This window comes from Physella acuta, unplaced genomic scaffold (genome assembly GCF_028476545.2).
Source record: "Physella acuta isolate Inbredline_101_S28 unplaced genomic scaffold, ASM2847654v3 ptg000549l, whole genome shotgun sequence".
Lineage (NCBI taxonomy): Eukaryota > Metazoa > Mollusca > Gastropoda > Physidae > Physella > Physella acuta.
In genome coordinates this window covers 40,742-60,329 of record NW_026732068.1, presented here as the reverse complement: position 1 = coordinate 60,329, position 19,588 = coordinate 40,742, and the positions used below count along the sequence as shown (strand labels likewise).

The window sequence follows — 19,588 nt, the reverse complement described above, 5'->3', positions numbered from 1 at the left end:
GTGGCTGAATGAATTTACACCCTGGGACACCCTAGGATATGCCCAAAATAACTAAGTAGGTGCTGGGGGAAAAACTCGTAGGGAAGAAGGGAAAGGAGTAAGGATGTCATGGAAGAGATCTTTTGAGATGGAGATTAGAGAGTCTGGATTGCAGTGTTTCTTCCAGACTTTTTTCTCCGGGGGGGGGGGGGGGCTTGAAATTTTCGGGGGGGGGGGGGGCGGTAGACTTTCTTCGGTAGAATTTCATTTCTTTCGGGGGGGGGGGGGGGCGGTAAAAAAAAATTCCGAGGGGGGGGGGGGCTTCGCCCTTCCGAAGAGATGCCTGGAAGAAACTCTGCTGGATTGATATGGTCTGAGTTGAAGAGAATATCCATTACAGATGTCCATGTGTCAATTAGGTATTTTGTTGTCTGTAAAATGGGGGTTGAGAAGGAAATTAAAAGAAACGCTAGGTAGAGTCGCTTTTCTTAGATTTTTTTTTCAGGCATCTCTTCAACTACACCCCTCCCGGAGCACGTCCACCGCCACCACAGTCAAAAAGCCAACCCCCCCCCCCCCCCCGAAAATATGTCTAAAAGAAACACTGTTCTCTGGGGGTAGTTAATTGATTGGACACTGTTGTCCAGAAATAAACGCGTCTATTGTTGTAACACGCGATTGATGGTGTTCGACTTTCGCCCCCCCCCCTCTTCCCTTATGGTCACACGTCGTCACAAAAAAATGTAGACCCTTCTCCTTCTATAAAACAGCCCTATATCCTTTTAACAACAGTTAACCCGAGAAGTCGTACAACAGTACTGGTAGAATTAACATGACAATGCTAGCTCATTTTCCCCCTTTCCTAATCAAGCTTTCTAAAATCGAAAAAAAAAGAAGAGACAATTAAACTAAAATAAAAGCAATAAAATGGTTGGATTCCGTCTTTCTAAGATTATTGCGTACCCGCTTCAACCTACATCTGCCTTAAATAATAAATTAAGAAGCTGCAGCTCGCGCGTCTACTTGGACTAAGATTGTTCTCTAACGGTGGGGAGTTACACACGCAAGGGAGATAATGCTGATTTTTAAAAGAACTGAAGCGTAACTGTGAGTGCGAGTTATTTTTTTTAAATAAGTGCTGCATTATGGTATCTTTTCTATAAGCGCATTGCAGTTTTGGGGGGTAGCGTGGTCGAGTCGGTATAGCTAACGGTTGCTAACCGAAAAATCACGAGTTCGAACACTAATGAGGCTCGACAGCAATTCTTGCAGTTTGTTCTTGCAATGGAAGAAAATCCAAAAACAAAAGTAGGCTGAAAGCAGAGTCAACAGCCTATATGACGCATAACAAATTGACACGTAATACTTCATTATGTTAGAGGGAATCCCTGCCCATTGATGTTACGGGTCGCTTGCACTAAAAAATGTATATTTTGTTTTTTAAAAAAAAACATACACATTTTTGCACATGCAAAATTTTCGTGATAATTGTTTGTATTAAACTCCATATTTAATGTATTGAGAAACGCATGCATAAAAAAAATAGACGAATAGAAATGCCGAACTTCAAAATATGTAATGACTAAATTTAAAATAAAGAAAGAAATAGCTGTGCTCTGTGTTGAAATCTACTTCATCTATTTAAAAAAAAAAAACCCTCATTAGATTTTTTTTAAAAACATGTTGAATACGAATGTTTTACAGATTTTAAATTTAACAACATACAAGCTTCAACCAAACTACATTAGCTTTATCACTTTTGCTCCACAGAGAAAAAAAAACGAAAACAAATTAATTACAAAAACACGACCAGAAAAATATACCAAGCACTCGGATCCATGAAAACACAGCACTGAAAGGTTCCCCAATGAAATGACATACGTCATAAAACTAAGGAACAAAGACTTCAATAAAATGGCTTGAAGGAATACACGGCAGGGGGCGCTGATGCGAGACGACGGATACATAAAATCCTTGGCTTCAAATGCATTCCAGCTTTGATCTTTGCGTCATTTTTCGTTTGCGTATTTCTCGCATTACGGCCGTGTTGCGTTTGGCCAACCAGTTCTACTGTAGATACGGTCACCAATACATTTGGCCAACTAGTTCTGCTGTAGCGATGGCCAGCAATACTTTTGGCCAACCAGCTCTGCTGTAGCGATGGCCACCAATACTTTTGGCCAAGCAGTTACGCTGTATGTATAGCCAGAAATAAATTTGGCCAACCTCCTCTGCTGTAGTTATGGCCAACGGTGAATATAATTTAAACAGGGCGATCATTTTATAATTCTTCATCGACCCAAGTCACTTCTTAAATTATGTATCTTAAAAAACCAACTGTTTATGCGAAAAATTGATTACCTAGCATTTGATAAATATATATATTTCCTTAACTCTTCTGCATGTAAGTTCGATAAACAGTGTAATAATATTTGTATCAACCCCGAGAATATTTATTTTATTTCCGCATAACATATGTTCAGATGATGACAATAACTTGTATAGCAGTGTAGCAGTATCAATCGCTTTTAAAGCCAATGAAACGTCTCAAAATTTTTGTTAAACTATGTGTCATTCAGACAAATATCTCAACGTTTTGGTACACATTGATTATGAGTTGGCCCATGTGAGGTCGATATCATAGGAAATAGAATACGGGTCTCGATAGATGAGGCTCGACAGCTGGGGAAGGCAACTCTTCTAGGAGAGACAACTCCAAAATAAAACAACTGCTGCCTTGTAGTTTGTTCTTGGTTGGACAAACTATGGAAGCTAATCCAGAAAGAAAAGCAGTCTTAAATCGGTGTCAATGGCCTCAATAGCGCTTAATCAGTTGACACGTATCCTTAATTGTGTTTGAGGAAATCGTCCCCAACAGTAGAACTAAGAACGAAGAAGAAGAAGATGGTTCTAGTGAAAGGGTACAGTGCTTAGCTGATGTTGAAGGTCTACTAGATAGCAATTTCTTATGTACTATGTGTTGTGTATGTAGCAGCACTTTGGTATGTGTTGTGTATGTATATGTGGGTAAGTGAGTTTCGGCGGAGTTTTGATCATACAATGTGTGTGTGTGGAGGGGGGGGGGGACTGGGTTTAAGCAAAGGGGATGGGAAGTCGACTTAAAACTGTTTTTAAATATGTACATGTGTGTGTAGGTGTATGCATGTGTGTGTTGGCGTAAGACCGTGAAATGAGGTGGGAGGAGGGGGTAAAGAGACGACAAAATCGTGAGTCCGTCCATGATACAAAAAAAAAAAAAAAAAACGTGAACGTACACATATCCCATAATTTCTCTCACGTCCCCCCAGACGTACCATTCTCCGTGTGTGACAGCCGATTCAAAAGATCACATCCCCCTATCCATCATCGACTTAATTTCCACTAAGCGGTTTAGATCCTTACCTTTTGGTTACCTCACGATCTAGACGAGAGAAAACCCTACGCCGAAAAAAAAAGTCCCTTAGGGCAAATGAATGTAACGAGCGGATGTATACCAACTTCTTACCCCCATAAGGAGAAACACTTTATCTACAATATCATTTCAATCATTGGGGGGGGGGGGGGTATTTTTTTTTTAATTGTATAGAAAATCATGAGCTAGGGTCACACTAATTCTATGTCAGTCACGTTTATTTGTCACGGTTTAGAGGCGTTCAACTATTTGCACTGCGACCGAGAGACAATCACCCTCGGGATTTTAAAGACCCACCCTCGGGCACCATCTTTGTTTAAAATTTTGCGTTTGATAGTTTCTCACGAGAAGGTGTAACTCCCAGAGTTAATGTAAAGTTAATTACTGCCTCGTAGTGTGCAGGATAAACCAGTTTGTCGTGTACATTTTGCTCTTCTTGAAACTAAATAATCTTTGTTGCTGTTGCTTATTGCTGCTAATTGTTGTTTTTTAAAGTGTGTATTGTTAATTAGACAAAACGTATTAGTGGTTCATTTAAAATTGTGTGTATGTTTTAAATTTTCGTTTTTGTGGTAGTGATTCTTCTTCGTCGTTCTTAGTATTTTTTTTTATAATATTGAAGGGATCTTGCAACAAGTTTAATCTTGTAGATAAACTGGTTGGTCGACTCCAGATTTTAAAGTTTTCAATCCATCGATCATGTGATACCCACCTGGTTAAATTATTATTTTTTTTTACTGTAAAATTAGTTTAGTGTAGTTATTATATATTTTCCATCTGTACGAGGTTTTTCTTTAAGAAAGAAAAAACAAGGCAGAAACATTGGGATAAAAGTGTTCGAGGATTAGAAATAAATAGGCCGCGTCATGCTGATCGGTAATAAATTGAACGGGGGTTAAGTTTGACAGAGCTCCTGGTACGGTGACCGCCGTCATACATCACACGTCGCTCTCGGCTCTTTTCGGCAAACTGCCGTGTTTCGGTGACATGCTGGATGACGTCAGTCATACGGAGTCGCCTGAACACAATGAGGAAGAGGGATCAGATATAAGATGGGGTGGGGTGGGGGGGGGGGGTGAGTGATGGGGAGGATTCAAGGGTGACCTATATAGTTGTATTTGTGTTCAATATTTTGTGGGGGTGAGTTAAGGTTTCTGCGTGTGAGTCTTTTATGCCCTAATGTGCAACTGACTTGTCCACATGTGTAACTGACTTGTCCGCCCTTGTTTAGCTGACTTGTCCCCCGGTGTATAGCTGACTTATCCCCCCCCCCCCCCACATGCGTGTAGCTGACTTTTACCCCCCCCCCCCTATGTGTGTAGCTGCCTTGTCCCAATGTGTAATTGACTTGTCCTAATGTGTAGTTGACTTGTCCCAATGTATAGTTGACTCCCCCCCCCCCTGTGTAGCTGACTTGTCCCAATGTGTAGATGACTTCTCCCAATGTGTAGATGAGTTCTCCCAACATGTAGTTGACTTGTCCCCTCCCCCCTGTGTGTAGCTGACTAGTCCCCCCACCCTGTGTGTAGCTGACTTGTCCCAACATGTAGTTGACTTGTCCCAATGTGTAGTTGACTTGTCCCAATGTGTAGTTGACTTGTCCCAATGTGTAGTTGACTTGTCCCAATGTGTAGTTGACTTGTTCAATGTGTAGTTGACTTGTCCCCATATGTAGCTAACATATACGCCCCTGTGTTACTGACAAACACTTCTGTGTGGTCCGACTAATCCGCCTGATGTTGTTGATTTCGCCTATAACTGGGTTAAAGAGCACTGTAAGCCAAGCAGATCAGCCGAGCGTGGTAATTTATTTATAGACAGATAGCTTACAGAACTAATACTGCCTTAAGCAGCTTCAGAACTGGTTTTAAACCTATAACAAATCTTATAACTTGGGATAAAAATAGTTTCTATTCTGTAGTCTACACTCGATTATCTTCATTCTATTCATAGATTCACTGGCGTATTTATCAACCGAACATTTAATTTTTTATCAAGACACGTTTATTTTTTCTTTCTAAAAATTGTATGTAAGATGAACATCTTTAACTTCAGCACATCTGTACAACAGAAACTGGTTTATTTACATTTTCGGGAATTGTTACAAGGTTCCAAGTTGCCTTAGCTTGCTCCTAAACTTATCAAAACATTCTGGTAATGAGGGTTGTGTCTGAGTTAGTTTAGGACTAGGTTTATGTTCGTGATACAAAATTATGCGATAGAGCCCCACAGTTCTAAAACTTATATTCTGTGATGTATCTGCACACAGAGCTATAAGCCCTATTTCTATACTGTGTGCCAAGACAGATTTTTGAAACTATATTTTGTAATTTGTGTTAAGGCTGAGTTTTGAAACTATAGTTTGTGATGTGTCTTTAGACAGAGTTTTGAAAATAAATTTTGTAATGTGTCTTAAGACAACGCTAAAACTATACTTTGTAATGGGTCTTAACACAGAATTCTGCAACTATATTTTGTACTGTGTCTGGGGTTAAGGTCAAGTTCTGAATCACAGATGATGTTGATGAGGTGTCAATGACAAAAACAACGACACAACAAGCCATCGGTCAGAGTTGTACCAAGATGACGTCTTGGCTTCAAGCGAAACGACAAAATGTCACAGGGGCAATAAACACGGTGTTCGTTAGAGTTAGCTTCCTTGTTGTGTAGTCCACGTCTATGTAATCAAATGTAATGGGTTTGGACTTAGTGAATTGTTTACATGTTTGCTTGAACTCTAATTGAACAGTACACTTGTACATTGTTGCCTTATATTTAAAGTACACTTATAGATTGTTGCCTTATATTTTAAGTACACTTGTAGATTGTTGCCTTATATTTAAAGTAAACTTGTAGATTGTTGCCTTATATTTAAAGTACACTTGTGGATTGTTGCTTTATATTTAAAGTACACTTTTAGATTGTTGCCTTATATTTAAAGTATACTTTTAGATTGTTGCCTTATATTTAAAGTACACTTTTAGATTGTTGCCTTATATTTAAAGTACACTTGTAGATTGTTGCCTTATATTTAAAGTACACTTGATGATTATTGCCTTATAAAGTACACGTGTAGATTGTTGCCTTATATTTAAAGTACACTTGTAGATTGTTGCCTTAAAGTACACTTGTAGATTGTTGCCTTATAAAGTACACTTGTATATTGTTGCCTTATATTTAAAGTACACTTTTAGATTGTTGCCGGGGGTCGGCGTGGTCGAGTCGGTAAAGCTCATGGCTGCTAAAAAGTCTCGAGTTCGAACCCTCGGGCAAATGAGGCTCGTTAGCTGGGGACAGCCACTCTTCTAGGAGAGACAACTCCAAAATTAAACAACTGCTGCCTTGTAGTTTGTTCTTGGTTGGACAAAGGCTATGGAAGCAAATCCAAAAAGAAAAGCAGGCTGAAATCGGAGTCAATGGCCTCAATGGCGCATAACCAGTTGACACGTAACGCTTAATTGTGTTGGAGGCGTGGTCGAGTCGGCAACATGCTCATGGTTGATAAATTCGAACAAAGTCTCGAGTTCAAACGCACTGGCAGATAAATCTCGATCCCCTTCAACACTAATAATTAAGAACGAAGAAGAAGAAGAAGAAGATTGTTGCCTTATATTTAAAGTACACTTGTAGATTGTTGCCTTATATTTAAAGTACACTTGTAGATTGTTGCCTTATATTTAAAGTACACTTGTAGATTGTTGCCTTAAAGTACACTTGTAGATTGTTGCCTTATATTTATATTTAAAGTCAAATTAGATGCAGCTGCTAATGAGATCACACTGAATGACGAATGTGAAGTCACTCTATGAGATCACACTAAATTAGGACTGTGATGTCATTCAATGACATCACACAAAATGAGGAATGTGACGTCACTCTATGAGATCACCTTGATGGAGGAATATGACGTCACTCTATGAGATCATACTGAATGTGCCCCAGAACCCAATACATCCAATAAAAAACCAACACCTTTCTAAACTCGGACATTTCCTTCAATAGAGGACTTTTCTGATGGTTTGATCGCCACCTCCAACGAAAGACATCAAATGTTTTTAGAAACATACCTCAATAAAAGGTGTTGGTACGCTTCAAACCCTCTGGCTACACCTCCATTAAAATTGTAACATCCCTAAAATCGTAGACTGATGTGTAAGCTACGTGAAAGTCACATGACCAACTGCTGGGAACACCAATGGCCAAAACAGTATGAGGGTTATAATAAAATTTAGCCATCAACGATGAGTCCACTTAAAATATGGCCAACCGTCTTCACTTTCCGGAATACTGAGTACCTGTTACTGCTGAAAAGACTCACGGATCAATTGAGGGCTGGCTCAAAAAACACAAGTGTCGTGTTGAAAAACCATGCCCTCCCCCCCCCCCCACTTGATATTTTCTCATTAACTTAAACAACTCAGACGTTTCGTTCGGCTGCTAGCTCGGTCTTGTGACCGTAGAGCGTTTCGGAGTCCACCCAGCTCTGATGACCTGGCTTGCATTGATGAGGCGGCTGGACATAGTGCAGACCACACTATCCCTTAATGTTCCGAGCTCAAAAAACACGAACTCTACTTCAACTGCTCAATGGATCGCTAGAGGCACTTAACTAACATTACTCAGAGAAACTACACACATATGGTGAAAAATAAACCAACAAAGGAGATGAGACTATGAAATATTAAATAAACATTTTATTGCTTAAGTTTCAATAAAAATGGCATTCAAACAAAATGTTTACACAAAAAACATGAGATTTGCATAAACGGTTAAAATTTGTGACTTTTTTTGCAATATACTTATTAAAAAATGTCTAAGCATAAAATACATAGTAAAAAACATGACAACGTGAAGATTGTAAAAATATGACCATAGATATTGCTTGGAAAATAAAAGCAATCCATGATATGGAGCAAAAGCTGGTGTAGACGGTAGAAGTTGATTTGCTTGCATGTGGTAAGAATGTTGCTATAGCAACAAGCTTTGTTGTGGTTTAGATTTTTTAAAAATAAACAGGATTTTTTTTTTACAAAACAATACTAGGATTTAAAACAGCTGATTTTTTAATTAGTTTAATTAAGATGTTAATTTACTATTTATTAATAAATTAAGTCAGCCATGTTGGATTATAATATAATTTTCAGATTGGTGTGTGGAGTTACTGGGCAATAAAATTAATTAATTAATTAATTACAAAAGCTTTGAGATCTTTTGTTTCACATATAAAATGCACTGTGAGGTTGTTTTTTTAATTCGTACAATGAATTCCACACTCGTGTCTTGCAATACTTCCATATCTCGCAACCAATCAGATTCATTTACAAACATTAAGCACTAGTAGTCGACTACTACTAAATTAACTTTTGGTTTCAATGTTAAAAAACAACATGCATTAACATTTAAATTGAAAATAAAAATTACTTGAGAATGTACAGGACATTTTTTGAACTAATATATTTTCAAGAGGACTACGACCAACTTGCGAATGTACTAGAGGTTGAGAACAGGAGAGATAAGGACACACACAGAAACCTAAGCAAAGTTCCAATTACAACTGGGACACATATGAACCACATTTGTATCATAAAATAAAAATTAAGTAGAACAATTAAATGAAGTAATTAAAATAATGTACATTTAGACTAGAAAGACCAGGTTTTTCAACAAGTCAAAGTTCAATCATTAACATGCACAGGTATATTTTCAAAACAAAAACAAGCAACTTTCATTATTTCTTGTTTAAAAAAAAATCTATAAAAAAATTATATCACACTTGGAAGGCTCTACTAATTCTTTCAAACAATGACACTAAAATACGACAATCAAGCTACTTGCATGCTTAATTACTAATCTCACAATGTTTTTCATCAGTGGGGCCAAAAAACCGTTTGAACTGAACAGAAACGGTTTGAACCCTCACTTAATAATGTTAGTCTATGACTGGTGTCAAGGTTGAAGTCAGGAGACATTCGTAAATATCTGTGGATTTTAAAAATACGTAGTTCAGTCTTGGTGGACAGTATTGGCCAGATTGACGTTTTCATTCCATGCAGGTTTGACATGAATTCAGTCGAGAAATCTGGCCACTTGATTATCTGAGCTGACCAGGTTTTTTTTTTAAATTAAAAAACTGGCCAGTGGCGTGCCAGATAGTCCACCAGGGTGGTGTATTTTTATTATTTTTGTTTCCCATCCAGGAGAGTTCATTTTCCTTTGGGTTCGTGACGCTTCATGTGCAGAGCCAGATGGTCCGACCTGGCGAAGCTTCTGTCACAGACTTTACACCGGAAAGGCTTGGCACCAGTGTGCTTACGTATGTGGCGGGTCAGTTCGTCAGAACGGGCGAACCTCCAGCCACAGGTCTGAAAATGGCACTGGTAAGGCTTCTCGCCCGTGTGGATTCTCTGGTGGGCCTTGAGGTGGGAGCTCTTCGTGTAAGCTTTTCTACAACCTGGGAAGGGGAAGAAAAAAAAACAGTAAATTAATTGCTAGTTTATGTAACGAGGTGAATTAATTTTAATGTTACATCACTATACTAATAATATTTTGGTTATGTTTTGAAATCAACGAAGCAGTTCAATTTATTCCCTTATGTTACCGTAGACATACCCACGCTACATCAACTCTCTACGAAAGAAACAACAACACAAAATGTTTACTTAATCATTATGCCTAAAAAGAATCTTTTTTTAAAAAGTTTTATTAGTGTTATCTAATTCTCCCTCCCTCCCTCCTTCCCGACCCCCCCCCCCCACCCAAATCATAATTTTGCTGAGTAATCGTCAACTATTATTAGAAATACTCCGCCGTCTGCAACAGTTTGTGTGATTAATCATCACATGTTTTTTTTTCTTCAATGTAAATTTATTGCAAGCTAAATCGATCAAGTGTCACCCGATACGAAGTTTCTAAACTTTCGAGAAAGTTCTATCTATTTATAACCCTTACTAACGATGTCAGTAGAACGTGAAGAAAAAAAAAGGCACATGACAATCGATGCGTTATCTAGCACAAGTGACCTAGTAAGCTTTTAACTGGGCTATTTTTATCACTACTGTCGAAATTCGGCACGGGTTTATTTTTAGGGTCGTGGCGGCTTCCTTCTAATCTTGAGGTGACGTCATAGTAAAAAGTAGTTCGCGTTCGATTGGGTAGCAGAAAATTACTTAAACGTGTGGTAGGGGGTGGAATGGGTGGGGGCAATAGTGTCATAGTACACGGGTAATTGTATCTTAAGAGTGGGGCGGTGATTAAAGTGTCGTGTCGTAGTTTAGCACCATAAAATAAGAGTCGTGTAGGAGATGGTAACTTACCAGGAAAAGAGCAGTAGTGAATTCTTCTTTTCTCAAGTTCCGGGTTGTTCTTCCTGTTGTATTTGATGGTTGAGCACCCGGGGTGGGTGACGGGTTGCTTTCTCGGACGGTCGCTCTTGGTCGAGCTGGGTGCCATGGTGACAGTGGCGGGTAGGGAAGAGGGGGCCGGGCTTAGGACTGAGCGGGGGATCTGTGAGATGCCTGGGTAGGGTGGGGGTGGGGTTCGTCTGACGCCGCCTTCGTTGTTAGGACTGGCGGGCTGGGAGTTGGGTGGGGTGGGGTAGAGGCATGGAACGACATGAGGGGAGGGGGATGTTGAGGTGGCGGATTTGAAATGTGGGTTTGGCGGTAAGAATCCAGAGTTCATTGCCCCTTGGTTGACCACAACGCCGCCGCTGGAACTGTGAGAATGTCGGACAACCGACTGGCTGAAAGTCGTTTTGGGTAAAGGGGATGTGAAGAGAGAGTTGGCTATACTGACGTCTGTGGACATGTTCGTGTACGAGCTGGACGAAGGTTGGGACGTGTACAGGAAGTGGTCGGCGCTGTTGGGTCGCGAGACCATGTGGTTGTGGCGGGGGTGGTTGGGCCCGTACTGGCACGAGGGTTTCTCCTCGCTGTCCATCGGCTCGGCCTTGACGGTAAATCCGTTGCTGGCGTCGCACGGCATGTGGTTGTCCACCATGTTCATGCTGGCCGTCAGGTCCTCCCACAGCGTGTCCGACTGCAGGGCGGCCGTCTGCGCCGACGTGCTGCCCACAAGGTCATTCTGGACGCTGACCAAGGTCAGGTCATTGCTGGAGGACATGTCAAACATGGTCGAGTCAATATCAAACACTTCCGGGGTCTCGAATGTCTCCATCGCCTTGGACACCATGTCAACTGGTTCCGGTTTGATCCAAAGTTTATCCACCGGAACTGACGTTCTGGGATCGGTGGAGGTCTCGAAAAATTCCTCCACTAGTGAAGAGCTCGTCCTTCGTGATGAGTCGTCTCCGAATAGCGCTTGCTTCTCGAAAGAGCTCAGCATTCTGTTCAGAGGTTTGGATGTAGTTTGGGGCGCGGTGAAGAAACCTTTGTTGGCTAGGAAATTTGGCGTCTTGGAAGGATCCCCAAAGAACTCGTCGATTACGGAGGCGCTTTCTCTCCTGGCTTTCTTCAGATGCGCTGGGGTCTGTGGCATCTCTGATAGGTATTTATCTAGCACGTCAACCTATTCAACAGAAAAGAAAAATAAATTTATTTTCAAGCCTTTGGGCTAATTAATTAAAACAGGAGGGATATATACTTAAACAATTACTGACGTAGAACGGATACAAAATTGAAGGGAAAAAAATCGAGACTGCACCGGCAGACACCGAATCACAGTTTGCGAGTTAAGCCTGGCTTGGGGCCCTTATGTAAAGTTTTACCTGTGGCGGGGGGGGGGGGGGGGGGGGGGGGAGGGTCCTGTGAAGCAGACGAGAGAGTCGTCGGGTCGTGTATTTGTCGTTTGATTAATTACACCACGTGAGTGACCGCAGACCTAGTTTGATAGCGTGGGCAACATTTAAGAAAACAAGAATCGTCGCCCCTGTTTGAACAACAAAATGGATCGCTATCCGGATATAATTACCAGTACAACAAAAAGAACCGATACACCGTATGCTGCTTACAGTGCACCGCTAGAGATTTCAGCAATATAAGAAAGAAAACTAGGACACAGCAAGATTAATCTCTTGCACAACAAGTTGAAATTTTATAATGCTATATGACGTCAGGACTTTACAGAAATACTCACATTAAACAAACAACCCGGCTTCTACTTAAACTGTGTGTCACAATATAAAATAGCAGCTTTAGAACATACTTTAACACATAAATATCCCAGCTCTATCATTATAAGCATGATGAAACGCCGGTTTGAAAGTTTACCATGTTCTGGGGTCTTGGACGCGCGAGAGGATGATGAAAGACCGAGGTTACTCACAAGTAGGCATCCCCACTCCCCCTCTACGGTAATCACGTGACATTTTCTCGCTAGTTACAGGGATAATTTGCTCGTAACTAGACGAGGTGTGACAGCAACTGTTGTATCAGTCATTTCGTAAGTCACGCTCCCCCCCCCTCCTAATGTGAATTTCGCGGGCCAACCCTGTAGTGGGGGTTTGAGTCAACTCAAATTTAAACAAGAAAAAAATTACACCCCCCCCCCCCACTCTATGTTGTTGGCCAGTAGTCAGCAGAATGTTATCTATGACAAACGCAACAAGTCCTAACATCATTGTATAGTTTAACGAGAAAGACATGTATTAAAACGAACTGTGATATTTTCAAGAAATGTCAGCAAGTCCGGTTTTAAAAATGAAAGTGAAAGTAGCCCCGTGTTCATTCATGTTTTAAACCATCGCCAAGTCACTCAATTGCATATTATTTCATCGTTTTCTATTTATAAACACGGGTAAATAAGTATAAATTCATCCCCACCGTTTTCTTTACTTAAGTCGATACGTTTAAGTTCAGGTGACTTGGGTTTATAGCTACCACTTTCAACTTCAATTCTATGTCTTACACTAAAACGGCATTCTGCCAAGTCATTCGTACACATATCACACACAACCCTACCCCTACCCCAAAGTCAAACACATTACACCAGACACTAGCAGGGCGCCATAAACCATTCAGTCAAGAAGGGGAAAAAAAAACGTGTGGGCGTACACACGTTAAATATCGTCTGAATCGGATTTCATTTCCGTGCATGACGAAAATTCATTCATAAAAAGTCGGGTATGCGCGTCACTGTAGCCCGTATCGTTATCGTACCCACGGCCTAGAAACACGACACCAACGTCGACGACACGGACATGCGCGCAACACATTCTAAACCGTCAAATATATCCCGCTGTCTTGACCCCCCCCCCCCCCCAATAATTACACGCAGGTACTTCCGGTTGTCTTTTTCTAAGAAGATGGTGTAGGTGGGCCTAAGAATGATGAACTACCCACTCCATGGCGGAAGTTAACACACACAAAATGATGTAAGGACAATACACCCATTACAGGTATAGAGGTCTAAATATGATTTCGAAATTTAAGACATAAAATTATAATTATATATAAAGATATAAAATATATTGTTTACAGATAGAGTAATATCTTCGGGCAATACATAGTTGACATTGCGCAGCGCATTCCTAAAGTATGCGCAAGATTTTTTTTTACCGCGCAGCACACACTCCCACGCAGATTGTTGTTTTTCTCAGAGAGAGGTTTTCATTGGTTTCCAACAGCGAAGAAAAAAAAAAATAACCACCCACATTAGCAAGCCACTGTGAGCATGAATGAAGAGATAGGTGGCGAGAAAAGCACCCCGGTGCTCACGTGAGAACGAGGTCAGCCGGTGTAAAGTTTTCGTAATACCCGTGTAAAAATACAACGGTGTGTGAAAAATAAATTATCTATAAATTAGTTTTAAAAGCTGTAGTTTCCACGTGATTTGTAATCCGATGCAACAACTTAATGAACAATAAGAAGTCCGGTTAACATAATCACAAGTCAAAACGCAAAAAAAAAAAAAATTAAATACATTTTTTTTTTTTTTGTAATCACCGCGAATAAATAAAACTATATAGATCTATAGCTTATAAACAATTACTGTCAATAATAAAAATAAACTTACTAAATGCACAAGTTTGAAAATACAAAAGAAAAATAGTCCTTGATTAATTTAATGTCAATACACTTTATGTTAACAGCAACTATCCGTGCGGAGAGGGGCGGGAGGAAAAAAGCGCGGAGCAGACTTGTTTTCGACACCGGTCAGATATGGAGTCACAGTGACAGGGCAAACAGTCTGGGTTTTCCCCACTTCTCTAGGCTACGCAAATGAGCGACTGATTCATGCGCGACCTCGTTTGCGCGCAGCGTTCGATTGCACGAGAGCGCGCTACGTTTTTTTTCTTCTCTTTATGATCCAAATTTACTAGGTTGCATCAGACAAGCTATTTTTATTCCCGAATAACAAAGTTATAAACTTTTTTTTTAATACTACATCTAGAAATATATTCCGATTGATCTAGATTTTACACGCGTTTTTTGAAGCAGCCATATTTTAGGTAAATCTAGATCTATGTGTTGTAAAATGGTAAACACCTGTTTCTCATAGTTGCCTCACAGTTCTGAGTATCGTGTCCTCGTTGAACCAGGATACACCAGTTTAGCATATCAGCAACGATATAGGACACGATAAATATAGTTGACATATGCCACGCATTCTTATATCGTATCCTCGTTAATATACATTATTGAAACACTTGGTTGAAAGGATATTACCCCCCCCCCCCCACACACACACAACACATTACGAAGACAACTGTACATACATGTCCCTGATTACACCGTGGCTAATGTTAGTCATACTGCATGTAACCTGAGGCTGAGGAATGTGTGGAATCTTAATGTTGAGGCATGCACCTGATACACAAGATTAAGCTGAAACTGGGTTGGACATCCATTGCGAAAAAAAAAAACTTAACCCCTTAGTGGCCAAAAGTCCTTAATCACATCAATTATATATTTTTGTCACTGTCATTTTAAATCTAGGTTACGTAATTAGTATAATAATAATAAAGAAATAACTGAAATATGACTATGTGGCTGACATTTCAAAACTTTATATGTCAGTATATTGGAATGTACAGCAGAGAGAAAAAAATATAGATCTAGCTAAGATAACTAATGACACCAATTTCGGTTGATATTTGGAGAACCCCTTCCTACACCCACGAAACTAAACGTATGCTATTTATATCACGTCGATGCCAGTTTGATCTGGAACAAACTGTGTTCTATAAATAGACGCCGCACGGTGCCGTGAGCGAAATGGATGAAAATAGTAACAGCAAACACCGTCAAATTTTAGAACGGAAGCGGAGCACGAGTCAATATAGGAGTGAAATTCTACGGATGATTTACTGCAATTATACTATCGGGGGGGAGGGGGGGGGGGGGGGAAAGGACGGGGAACTGTTTTCTTAACCAAAATCAGAAAATCTATAGATTCTAGATCTAGACTCTAGCTCTTTATATAACCCAATTTAGCAGTACATTTTAAATTTTTCATTCCTATAATTAATATAATTCATAGCGAATTCAAAAAGAGGGGAGGGGTATATCTTGGAGTTAGCAATAATAACTTTTAAAAATGATTATTTTACAAATACAAAATACAAAATAAATATTATACATACAGTATACAATGCCTAGTCTATGTTATAATTTTTAATTTCGAAATTATTGAAATTGAGTATGTTTTACGAATTTACAGAATAATAAAAAAAAGAAAAAAAAAAGAAAAAAGGTTTAGAGATCTAGACTTTAGACTATACTATACAACTTTTTACTTTAAATTAACTTTACATTAACATTAGAATTTTGTTAAAACCAAGACTGAAGAAGCACACACAAATAAAAATAAACCAAAATAATTAAATAATTAAAATTATTTTTTTTTTTAGAGATATTAACAAAAAATTATAAAATACTTACATTTTGAGCCGGCTCATCATTTGAACTGAAAAACAGATCATCTGTGTCTGGCACTATTTGATCTTCAATCGAAACGGTAGAAATAGCTGGAATATTATGGCGCTGTAGAAGTTGAGCCATACCACGAATAAAGTAGTCGGATCAGTTGAAAGAAAAAAAGAAAAGTCCAAATCAATGTAAGAAAATTGTTTAGGAATGTAGTCTATATCAAACAGAAGTAAACAATCCGATTTAAAAAGTGTTGATGATTATGATATTTCTTGTGTGTGCTTGACGCGACGTCGTTTGCACGGAGAGCTAGTCGTAACTGGGGTGCCAAACAAGCACGGCGCGAATAAGTAGTGTACCGCGCGGTGTGAACAATCAACCAACGCCGCGCAGCCTCGCGCAGTCACAGCCCGCCGATCAGCTTACGTTTTTTTTTTTACTACGAGCCAAGAGATGAATGAAATTGAATGAACTCAAGTCTAATAATAGATGGGGCGGAGCTTATCCGTATATGGGTAAAGAGGTTAAGTTGTTTTTCAAAATGCATTCGTGTTAATTCGTATAGAATATTTAATATTTCTTTAAATTTGCTTTGAAATATTTATTAAAATGATTATGATGTGTTTACGTTTAAAATATTTTTCCATATAAGATCAAGAAAAAGTATAATAATGCAAGAAATTATTGTAAATACAGAGCCACACTGCACTTTGAACTCACGTAATTTTTAAATCGAGGCTGCATGAGAAATAACAAGTATGACGTAGATGTGACGTAAGCGGAGTCCTCGGAAGTTTATCTGTAACTTTGTACGCACCGGACCGTAGCAGTTTATTAACCTTTGCCCTCTAACCGATTTTATTGTTTGTCGCGTTTACTAATTACGTAATTCAAAAATAATTAATACGTAATTACAAACGAAAACATGTCATTAAACAGCGCAACTCCAAAATAATATATCGAGTACAGGGCCTACATTTAATTTGTGTTAATCCTTATTCTATTATTTCTTATTTACTGGACGCTTTATTTCAAACGAAAATGTGATACGCATTTTTAAACGCCCACAACTTTATGATCTAATAGGGTGTTGAATTGGGCCGGAAACGTGGTATGTGACATGCATTTAAGTCCATATATAGTCATCCTAGTGCAACATATATTTTCTTAACAAAGGTTTAAGATAAACGAAGGCTTGTTCAATGCTAGAACCAGTGTTTCTTTCAGACTTTTTTCTCCGGGGGTGTAGCACTTGAAAACTTTCGAAGGGGGGTGAGGGAGACTACATTCCCTACCCCCGAAGAGTTGCCTGAAAGAAACACTGGCTAGATGTGGGGAGAGGGTGGAGGTGGGAGGGAGGAGTCAGGGTGGTCAATTATCAATTAAACCTCAATTAGATGGTTTAACTCCAAACCCCATATGTCCCACTAGTGACATCCTGACCCGGTTAACCGTACTGATTTTTTTCTAAAACGTTTTCTTTGTAAAGTTAGAAGTCTCACAATAATATCAAATTTTTATTTTAGGAAGGCAACACTTTGTTGTTCAGGATATGGTCTGTGTTAAAGTCACGGGCTAGAAAACCTGATACTCAAATCTGACATGCACTTTAGTTATCATATGACACTTTTACGAAAAAAAACGTTTGTTATATCTCACTTTTACGAAAATAAACTTTAGTTTATGATGTGACACTTTCAGGAAAATTAAAGGGTGGGGGTTCGGGTTTGTGGTATCGAGTGACTATGGGTGTGGACTAGAATCAGCAAGTTTGCCAATGAAGTCACAAACTTCTTGTTTTGCTTTTATATGAAAGCCCCCTAACACCAATGGACTGAATGAACTCTATAAAAGTTAAAATATGCCAAGGTTCATTTACATCACTAGTTTTACAAGTTTACAAGTACCAACTAGATCTAGTTATAGCTGTTTCATCTGCTTTGAAAAAAAACCATCTTAAAATACACTTTTTTCTAGTCATAACTGCACGTTCGTATATTATTCTTTTGATAAGTAACAATTTTAAAAGAACGGAAAAAAACTGACAACAATAAAATATCGAGGTGAAGCAGGGCGAAGAAATCAAGATGGGGTTTTCCTGGGTGATTATCAAAATAGAACACCGCATTACGTAACACGCTGCGCGCGCACCGCCAAGGCTGTCTGGGAAACAGGGGGAGCTAAACTGCTGACATACGGAACGCGACCTCTAGCATAAACCAACGCACTGCACCGGTTCACCCCTTCGTGTCAACCATAACAAGTATCGACGGAAGTATCGACGTTGATAATTAAATATGTAGTCGATTTTTTTACCCACTGGGTTCAATTAATTACATTGAGTCCAATAGGAATAAAAATAAAAAGTGGACAGTCGATCAGAAATAGGGTGATCGATTATTTTTTTATGTGGGGAATTTCGGCTGTTACAAAGCGTAGGAGTTGTGTTATGATTATAGTGGGGGAATTGCATTTTGGTTTATATAAATCGTGTCTTATGTTATTGTTAGTCATAAAAGCCTTAACTGTCAGTATTAAAATTTTTTTTTTCTAGTTAGGATTTGAGATTTGTATTTATTTCTCAGGATAGCAAGAATATTCGAAAACAAAGACGCACGTAGTATCTCTCTCTCTCTCTCTCTCTCTCTCTCTCTCTCTCTCTCTCACACACACACACACTCACGGTTACATGAATAAAAAATAACACATTCATGCACACAAATACACCAACATTCACACAAACACAAACACACACACACACACACACACCAACAACGAAACGCACACTGATACATCAACACAAGCCCATACAGAACTAAACACCAACACAAGCGCGCACCTAAACACCCGAATGCACCAACACAAACACATCAACACACGCACAAATACACCTACGTACACACACACCTACACGCACACACACATACCTACGCGCACACACACACACACACACACACGCGCGCGCCGTAGGACAAAAGTCATGCACATCGAGTGCATGGAGCAGCGTGACCCATTTATCAAAAATCTGTCAACTGAGTGTGTCTTAAGTTCACTCGGTGCACTCTCACTCTGCTCGTTTTTTAAAGGCAATTTTTTTTTTCAATTTACAACTCGACCATTAGTATAGGGTTAACAAGGTCATTTTTTATTTTATTTTAACCCTTTCACTTCCGACCACTCTCATCAATTTTTCCTTGCGGGTTAATGCGGGAGAAAATTAAAAAACAAAACAAAAAAAAAAACAGTACCGTTGCCATGTTCTAAGGTTTAATTACAGTAATCCGTCCTGACAACTTCATGTTGCTGTTGTCGTATGGTCGTGATATATACGTGGCTATGAGCAGGTAGTCGGACATATGGAAGGCAGGTT

General features: G+C 39.4%; 1 protein-coding gene across 1 annotated transcript; it reads right to left on the bottom strand.

Annotated features, from left to right (window-relative positions):
* Nucleotides 1-8,065: 8,065 nt before the first annotated feature.
* LOC131946273 (Krueppel-like factor 12) lies at nt 8,066-16,560 on the bottom strand. The gene is made up of 3 exons (XM_059306963.1): nt 16,231-16,560; nt 10,705-11,917; nt 8,066-9,842 (listed from the first exon to the last, which is right to left on the bottom strand). Exons 1-3 carry the CDS (start codon nt 16,348-16,350, stop codon nt 9,595-9,597), a joined length of 1,581 nt encoding a protein of 526 aa, XP_059162946.1. The 5' UTR covers nt 16,351-16,560; the 3' UTR covers nt 8,066-9,594.
* Between the last annotated feature and the right edge of the window lie 3,028 nt (nt 16,561-19,588).

Excerpts from the sequence above, each read along its gene's own strand:
- LOC131946273 (XM_059306963.1), bottom strand. The coding sequence starts at position 16,350 with ATGGCTCAACTTCTACAGCGCCATAATATTCCAGCTATTTCTACCGTT. Across the intron at positions 11,918-16,230 it reads ATGATGAGCCGGCTCAAAAT|GTTGACGTGCTAGATAAATA; the intron begins GTAAGTATTTTA and ends TCTGTTGAATAG. Across the intron at positions 9,843-10,704 it reads TCACTACTGCTCTTTTCCTG|GTTGTAGAAAAGCTTACACG; the intron begins GTAAGTTACCAT and ends TCCCCTTCCCAG.